This window comes from Cebus imitator, unplaced genomic scaffold (assembly GCF_001604975.1).
Source record: "Cebus imitator isolate Cc_AM_T3 unplaced genomic scaffold, Cebus_imitator-1.0 Scaffold136, whole genome shotgun sequence".
In the NCBI taxonomy this organism is placed as follows: Eukaryota; Metazoa; Chordata; class Mammalia; order Primates; family Cebidae; genus Cebus; species Cebus imitator.
In genome coordinates, this window is record NW_016107451.1 from 145,982 (window position 1) to 154,980 (window position 8,999).

Consider the following 8,999-nt stretch of genomic DNA (forward strand, 5'->3'; position numbering starts at 1 on the left):
AAAAAAAAAAAAAAAAAAAAAAAAAAAAAAAAAAAAAAAAAAAAAAAACATTACCAGAAGACAAGGATGGAGGAGAAGGTGTTTCGCACCTACGTGGGTCCCAAGAAAACAGGAGGAGGGGAGACGCGGGTCAGAAAGTGCTGGGGGAGAAGGAGACAGGTCAGCGTGAGTTTCTCATCCTGATGGAGATGGAAGACATGAAAAAGGAGAAGGATTTCTGGAGAGTTTTGTAAACCTGTTTGTGGAAAGCTGGGGGAACTGGGCATGCCCTGGGAACTGGATGGGATGTGTCCCATGCCGTCCGACCACCCTGGATCCGCTGCTGGCCCAGAGGTCCCCATCCACAGGGCAAGCAGGATGAAAACCAGCTGGCCACCAGCTGGCTGCAGAACAGAAGGCCCCTGTGGGCAGGGCTCTTTGTTTGCTCTGATCCTTGCCGTAACCCTGTGCTATTAATAGAACTGCCTCGCACACAGTAGATGCTAAATAAACATTTTCCAAAGGAATGACTAAATATCCTGCCAACCAAGATGCAATGAAGCAGGCAGTGAAGGGCGAGTCTTGGCCTGGGCGTGGCCAGGGCGGGCTTCTCGGGATGCCTAGAGTCAGGGCTGGATGGGCCAGTGTTACTGCTATTAAGAGCTGTCTGTTCTCTGGCCACGGACCATACCCCGCACCCTAGATGGCCAACCTTATGCCCAGTGAGTGTCCCCAATAATGAACTGTCCTCCAGAATCAGGTCCTGTTCCAACCAAGCATCCCCCCACCCCCACCAAAGCCACCTGCTTGCCCTTCGTTCCCTCCTCTGGTCTTCCTTCCCACCAGCTCCTGCCACTCACGGCTCTTCTGCTGCTGGAGCGCTAAAGGCACCATGTTACTGTGTCACAGGGGCCAGGAGCCTCCCATGGCTCTCTGTTATGCATGGCAGTGGTAATGCCACAGAATCACCTGAGGGCTTGTTAAAACAGTTTCCAGCCGGGTGTAGTGGCTCATACCTGTAATCCCAGCACTTTAGGAGGCTGAGGCGGGTGGATCACCTGAGGTCAGGAGTTCAAGACCAGCCTGGCCAACATGGTGAAACCCCATCTCTACTGAAAAATACAAAAATTAGCTGGGCGTGGCGGTGGTCGCCTATAATCCCAGCTACTTGAGGCTGAGGCAGGAGATTCGCTTGAACCTGGGGGGTAAAGGTTGTGGTGACCTGAGATCACACCACTGCACTCCAGCCTGGGCGAAAGAGTGAAACCCTGTCTCAAAAAAAAAACAAGTTTCCTATGCCCCACCCCTAGAGCTTCTGATTCTTGGCCGGAGAATGTGCATTTCTAACGAGTCCCCAAGTGACCAAACTCTGAGAACCGCTGACCTAGGAATTAATTGTGTTGAATGCTGGTGGTGTGGGGGTAGGGAGGGATGTCTCTGAAGAGATACCAGCGCAGAGATGTGGTGAGGTGGGGAAGGGTGGGAAGATGGTCGGGTTTTTATAGGACATCTTAAATTAGGCACACTCATATTTAAATTCTAAGACTGGACTAGAAGATGCAAATGACTACAGGCACGAGGCAGGCAACCTAAACGAGTAACGGGATGAGAAGTAAAGAGATGGAATCCGTAGTAATTAAAAACCTCCCAGCAAAGAACAGTCCAGGGCCAGATGGCTTCATAGTGAAGCCTACCAAACATTTAAAGGAGAATTAACACCAGTCCTTCTCAAACTCTTCCAAAAATAGGAGAGGAGGAAACACTTCCTAACTCATCCTATGAGGCCAGCACTACCAAAGTGACACAAAGGAACCGCAGAAAACTGTAGGCCAGCATCTTTATGGACAGAGTCAGAAATCCTCAACAAAATATCAGCAAACCAAATGCAACAACATACTGCCATATTCCATGACCAAATGAGATCTATCCTAGGAATGCAAGCTTGGTTCAACACAAGAAAATCATGTACTAGGCCGGGTGCGGTGGCTCACACCTGGAATCCTCACACTTTGGGAGGCCAAGGCAGGAGGATCACCTGAGGTCAGGAGTTCCAGACCAGCCTGGTCAATACGGTAAAACCTCGTCTCTACTAAAAATATAAAAATTAGCTGGGCGTGGTGGCACATGCCTATAATCTAGCTACTTGGGAGGCTGAGGAGGAGAATCACTTGTACTTGGGGGCCAGAGGTCACAGTGATCTAAGATTGTGCCACTGCACGCCAACCAGGGCGAAAGAGCAAAACCCCATCTCAAAAAAAAGAAAATCAATGTAGTATGTCACATTAACAGAATGAAGAAGAAAAAACATATGATTATCTCAATTGATAAAGAAAAACCACTTGACAAAATCTAATATCCTTTCCTGATATAAACACTCAGAAAACTGGGAATAAAGAGAACTTCCTTGACATAAAGGGCATTTAAAAAGAAAGGAAAAAAAAGACATAGCTAACATCATACTCAATGGTGAAAAACTAAAAGCTCTCCCCTGAAGATAACAAAATAAGGAAGCCCACTTTTACCACTACCATTCGGTGTACTAAAAGTTCTAGCCAGAACAAAGAAATAAAAGATACCACCATAAAAAAGAAACAGTAAGACGATCTCTATTTTCAGATGAGATGTTCCTACATAAAAAACCTCATAGATTTCACACACACACAAAACCTACTAGAGCTAATAAAAGGAAGTCTGCAAAACTGCAGAGTACAAAAATCAGCCGTGTTTCTATACACCAGCAATAAACAATCAGAAAAGGAAAATTCAAGTTTCACAAGATGGCGCCGAAAGCGAAGAAGGAAGCTCCTGCCCCTCCTAAAGCCAAAGCTGACACCAAAGTGAAGGCTTTAAAGGCCCAGAAGGCAGTGTTGAAAGGTGTCCACAGTGACAAATAGAAGATCCGCACGTCCCCCACCTTCCAGTGGCCCAAGACACTGCGACTCCAGAGGCAGCCAAAATATCCTTGGAACAGCGCCCCCAGGAGAGACAAACTTGACCACTATGCCATCATCAAGTTTCCGCTGACCACCAAATCTGCCATGAAGAAGACAGAAGACAACAACACACTTGTGTTCACTGTGGATGTTAAAACCAATGAGCACCAGATCAAACAGGCTGTGAAGAAGCTCTGTGACATGGATGTGGCCAAGGTCAGCACCCTGATTCGGCCTGATGGGGAGAGGAAGGCATGGGTTCAACTGGCTCCTGATGACGATGCTTTGGATGTTGCCAACAAAATTGAGATCATCTAAACTGAGTCGAGCTGGCTAATTCTAAATATACATGTATCTTTTCACCATAAAAAAAAAAAAGGAAAATTAAAACAATTCCATTTTAAAATAGCATTAAGAAGAATAAAATAACTAGGAACAAATTTAACCAAGTAACTTGTACACTAAACACTACAAAACACTGCTGAAAGAAATTAAAGACATAAATAAATGGAATGGCATCCCATGTTCATGGATTGGAAGATTTAATACTATTAAGATGGCAATACCACTCAAAGTGATCTACGTACCTAATGCAATCTCTTTCAGAATCCTAGCTGGCTTCTTAGTAAAAATTGAAAAGCTGATCCTAAATTTGATACAGAAATTCCATCCAGAATACTCAAAACCTTCTTAAAGAGGAAGGCCAAAGTTGGAGAACTCCTATTTCCCAATTTCAATACTTACTATAAAGCTACAGCAATCAAAACAGTGTGATACTGGCATAAGAATAGGCATGTAAACCAACAGAGTAGAATTAAGAGTCCAGAGAAAAACCCACACGTCTACAGCCAACTGTTTTTTGACACGATTGCGAAGACCGATTCTAGGGAAAGAATGGTCTTTTCAACAAGTGGAGCTGCAAGAAAACTGGATATCCATATGTGAAGAATTGATGTTATTAATTCTTCTTTTTAATGTTATTAATTTTTTGAGCAATCTCCGTGCTGTTTCCCATAGCAGCTGCATTTTCCATTCCTACCAACAGTGTTTCAAGAGTTCCAGTTTCTCCGCATCCTCACCAATGCTTGTTATCTTTTGTGGTTCTGATACCAGCCATCCTAACAGGTGTGAGGTGATATATCACTGTGGTTTTGATTTGCATTTCCCTGATGGTTAATGATCCTCTCATATACCTCTTGACCACTTGCATATCTCCTTAGGAGAAGAGTCTATTCAAGCCTTTAGTACATGTTCTTCTTTTCTGGAGGGAGAGTCTTGCTCTGTCACCCAAGCTTGAGTGCAGTGGCACAATCTCAGCTCACTGCCTCATCCACCTCCCAGGTTCAAGTGATTCTCCTGCCTCAGCCTCCCACGAAGCTGGGATTACAGGTGCCTGCTACCACCCCTGGCTAATTTTTATATTTTTAGTAGAGACAAGGTTTCCCCATGTTGGCCAGGATGGTCTTGAACTCCTGACCTCAGGCTATCTGCCCACTTCAGCCTCCCAAAGTGCTGGATTACAGGCTTAAGCCACTGCACCCAGCCCTTTAGTGCACTTCTTAAATCAGGTTAGGTTTTTTTACTATGGAGTTGTAGGAGTTCCTTATACATTTTAAAAATTGACCCCTTATCTGATATATGGTTTGCAAACATTTCCTCCCATCCTGGAGGCTGCCTTTTCACCCTGTTGGTTGTTTCCCTTGCTGTGCAGAAGCATAATAATTATATTTCTATAAAATATCTAGGATGGGTAAATCTATAAAAATAGAAAATAGATTCATGATTGCTAAGGGCTTACAGAGAGGAGAAAGTGGGGAGTAACTGCTTAAAGGGGTTTTATTTGGAGATGATAAAAATATTTCGGACCTAGGCCAGACGTGGTGGTCCATGCCTGTAATCTCAGCATTTGGGAGGTCGAGATGGGCAGATCACTTGAGGTCAGGAGTTCGAGACCAGCCTGGCCAACATGGTGAAACCCAGTCTCTATTAAAAATGCAAAAATTAGCCAGGTGGCGGTGGTGGGCACCTGTAATCCCAGCTACCTGGGAGGCTGGGGCACGAGAATTGTTTGAACTCAGGAGGCGGAGGCTGCAGTGAGCCAAGATTGCGCCACTGCACTCCAGCCTGGGTGACAGAGCAAGACTCCGTCTCAAATACAAAAATAATAAAAATTTGGAATCAGATAGAGGTGACAGTTGTACATCATGAAAGTACTAAATGCCACTGAAATGTTCACTTTAAAATCATTGATTTTATGTTGTATAAACGTCACCAATTTTTTAAAAAGAGAAAAAGAGCATGAGGGTGAGACAATGGTAAACTGAGGAGCACGTGACCACTCCAAAGGGGGCAGCCACTGCCCCTTATCTCTAGCCACGCTGTCAGGCAGAAATCCAAGCTCAGTGTTGCTCAAGTGTTCAAGATAAGCCAGAAATCCAATTTTTTGTGTGAGTTCTCCCTTTTTTTTTTTTTTGTTTTGAGACAGTGTCACTCTGTCACCCAGGCTGGAATGCAGTGATGCGACCTTGGCTCACTTCAACCTCCCCTTCCTGGGTTCAAGCGATTCTCCTGCCTCAGCCTCCCAAGCAGCTGGGACTACAGGCAGACACCACCACACCCAGGTAATTTTTGTATTTTTAGTAGAGACAGGGTTTCACCATGTTGGCCAGGACGGTCTCGATCTCTTGACCTCATAATCTGCCTGCCTCGGCTTCCCAAAGTGCTGGGATTACAGGTGTGAGCCACTGTGTCCGGCCAAGTTCTCCCAATTTGTATACATTGATGACAGAAAATTTAAAAAATCTCTATGTGGGCCGGGCACAGTGGCTCACGCCTGTAATCCCAGCACTTTAGGAGGCTGAGGCAGGCAGATCATGAGGTCAGGAGTTCAAGACCAGCCTGGCCAATATGGTGAAATCCTATCTCTACTAAAAATTAAAAAATTAGCTCGGCATTGTGGCGCGTACCTATAGTCCCAGCTGCTCGGGAGGCTGAGGCAGGAGAATTGCTTGAACCTGGGAGGCAGAGGTTGCAGTGAGCCGAGGTCACACCACTGCACTCCAGCCTGGGCAACACAGCAAGACTCTATCTCAAAAAAAAAAACTCTATGTGAACCAAACACAATCATTCTAATGAGCCCAATCAGCCCCCAAGTTTTGGCCCCAAACACAAGTTTCAAGCGCTGCTGTGGAAGCCACCAAATGTCCCTGAGCTGGAAGGTTAGATAATACTAAGCATCGTTTTAGGATGTCCCAGGGTATCCTCTGCTGGGCACTGGTGATGTGCCAGGCAGGCGCAAGGAGCTGAATCAGGCACTTTACAGATCCACTCCATAAGCCTCACAGGTACTCATGGAGGGAGGGCAAGAGGGCTGGGGACTCAGAGTAGTTAAGCAACCTGCCCAAGGTGAGTCCTGATTCAAATCCAGACCCATCAAGGTTTGCCAGCTCAGCTTCTCACGTATATGTCTGATGGGGGCCTCAAACTTCCCAAGTTACATCAAAACAGAACTCTCTTCATTCTTTCCCTCAAAAGCCTTCCTCCGTCCCAGCCAGTCTCCTCATCTCAGTGACACCCAGGACAAAGCGTCATCACTGATTTCTGGACCCCTCGTCCCCCATGTCCAATCCTCTGGCAAGTCCACCATCACACGGTATCCCACATCAGACCACCTCTCATCGCCTCCACCGCCCCCCTCATCTCATGGAGCCTCAACTGGACAGCTGCCTCGGGCCCCCGGCCTCCTTCCAAGCCCCTCTCAAATCAGTTCCCCAGAGGACAGCCACAGGGTCTTTTGTTAGTGGTGATGGTTTTTGTTTGTTTTTCTTGGGCTTTTTTTGAGATGGAGTCTTGCTCTGTTGCCCAGGCTGGAGTGCAGTAGTGCAATCTCGGCTCACTGCAGCCTCTGCCTCCTGGGTTCAAGCGATTCTCCTGCCTCAGCCTCCCGAGTAGCTGGGATTACAAGCACATGCCACCACACCTGACTAATTTTTGTATTTTTAGTAGAGATGGGGTTTCACCATGTTGGACAGGCTGGTCTCAGACTCCTGACCTCAGGTGATCCACCCGCCTCGGCCTCCCAAAGTGCTGGGATGACAAGTGTGAGCCACCGTGCCTGGCCCACGTGGTCTTTTTGAAAGACGAATCAAATGAGATCAGTGCCCAGCTTAAAACTCTCCACTATACCACTACCTGCACCCTGCCAGGCCCAGAGAGGTTGGGCCACTTCTGACTGGTCACAAGGTCCCCAGTCTTCCCAGGGCATCCTGGAGCCCATGGTGGCGCAGCCTGATAAGGGGGAACTCCTTGGTCTAGCCCTCCAAACGTGTGTCCTGTCCCTCCTCACACTCATCCCTGAATTGTCACCCTCGGCTCCCCTAAAGAAAAAGACGGCACAGCTAAGGAGGGAGAAGAAATACAAGAAAACATCCAGTCCCGGCAGGCAGCAGCAGCTGACAGAGGAGGGGCCCACAGTCCCCACCTAGCCAAGTCCGCCCGGGCACCCCATGTTCACCAGGAGGGCCACAGAGGGCCTGGCAAAGCTGCGAGAGGGTCAGCAGAGCCTCAAGAAACAGTGCAGCTTGGTAGAGAGGACCGCGGCTCAGGCTCCCCATGCTGAGCCACCTACTAACCACACTCTCAGGCTCGGTAACAGGACAGAGTCCCCAGAGCCACAGCCCAGAGAAGAAAGGGCGGGACCCGCAGCCTGGCCAGCTCCAAGTGTCTAAGCCAGGCGGAAGCCCAGCTGAGGAGTCCCTCCCTCTCTCGCCCTGGAAACTCCCACCTGTGCACAGCCTTTGGCTGGCAGTGGGTGCCCTCAGGCCCTGGCGGGGAGCCGAGGAGCCTTCCCAGAGCAGCGCAGAGCTGAGTTCTCTCCAGCCCTGTGTCAGGACCCACCTTGAATCTCCAAGCCGGGGAGGAGAGGCCCAGGTGCTGAGTCTGTCCCCTGCCTTCCACGTCCCCGCCTCCCACAAAGCCTCCTCTGTCCCTGGTCTGGATTCCTCCTTCCCCTGAGTGAAGGGGGGCTTCCGTGACCCGGGGAAGGCAAACAGCCGCTCAGACAATAGGAGATGCTCTGTTCCTCATCCGCTCCAGGCAGCAGGGCCTGGACGGGCCTACCTCCACAGCCCAGGGACACTCACCAAAAGGTACTTTAAGAAATCCATCTTCTGCCAGGGCCCATGTCCTGCTCGCCCAGGGCCTGCTGCCCAAGCACCGCCACAGCTGCTCTACCAGTGCTGCTGGTGACGTTGGACAACTTCCTTCAGATCAAACAAGGAACTACAGGACTTGGGTGTCCGCCCAGAGCTGTGAGTCCACACAGACTAGCGCTGACCTTTGACCCCTCCTTTGCCGTGGGTGTTTTTCTGGGGAGCCCAGGGCCGACGGAGCTGCCACACATCATATGTCATAAGGGCAAGGGGGTCCCTTCCAAGGGAGAGGCCCACGCCAGCAGATGAGTGGGCACCCACTGGGGCCTAGGAAGCTAAAGGGGTGAGAAGCCTCCTCCCTCCACCCCTGCCCTGAATGAGTTCTCAACACTGCTGGCCTGCGAGGCTGGACAGAAGGCAGGGCTGGGACACAGGAAGTCAGCGACAGGAGTCTCCGTGTCTGGTGTGCTAGGAGACTCCAGCAGGCAACACTTGGCAGGGGCCTCAGTTTTCCCTGATTTGAACTGGTAAGCCCTCTTTGTGCAAGAAAAATAAAAAGGAGTCAAAGACAGCCCAGTGCCTGCATCTTTAGAGGCGTCCCCACACAGCTCACAGAGCCTAAAAGGTGTGAAGAAAGAGCTAAAAGAGGAGGTGGGCCGGGCGTGGCGGCTCACACCTGTCACCCAGCACTGTGGGACGCCATGGCTGGCGGATCACCTGAGGTCGGGAGTTCACACCAGCCTGGCCAACACAGTGAAACCCTGTCTCTACTCAAAATACAAAACTTAGCTGGGCACAGTGGCAGGCACCGATAATCCCAGCTACTTGAGAGGCTGAGGCAGGAGAATCGCTTGAACCCAGGAGGTGGAGGTTGTAGTGAGCTGAGATTGCACCACTGCACTCCAGACTGGGTGACAGAGCAGGACTCTGTCTCAAA

At 49.2% G+C, this 8,999-nt stretch overlaps 1 protein-coding gene across 19 annotated transcripts in view; it reads right to left on the reverse strand.

Moving 5' to 3' along the window:
- RAP1GAP2 (RAP1 GTPase activating protein 2) overlaps window positions 1-8,999 on the reverse strand; it is a 273,881-nt gene that overhangs the window by 86,002 nt on the left and 178,880 nt on the right. For 2 of the 19 annotated variants that reach the window (XM_017541616.2, XM_017541615.2), the window contains exon 1: window positions 8,054-8,092. The exons of the other annotated variants lie outside the window; for them this stretch is intronic. In XM_017541616.2, coding sequence (XP_017397105.1) covers window positions 8,054-8,077 — 24 coding nt within the window. In that variant the 5' untranslated portion in view covers window positions 8,078-8,092. Of the gene's footprint in view, window positions 1-8,053; window positions 8,093-8,999 lie in introns of those variants that run through there. 19 annotated transcript variants of the gene reach the window in all.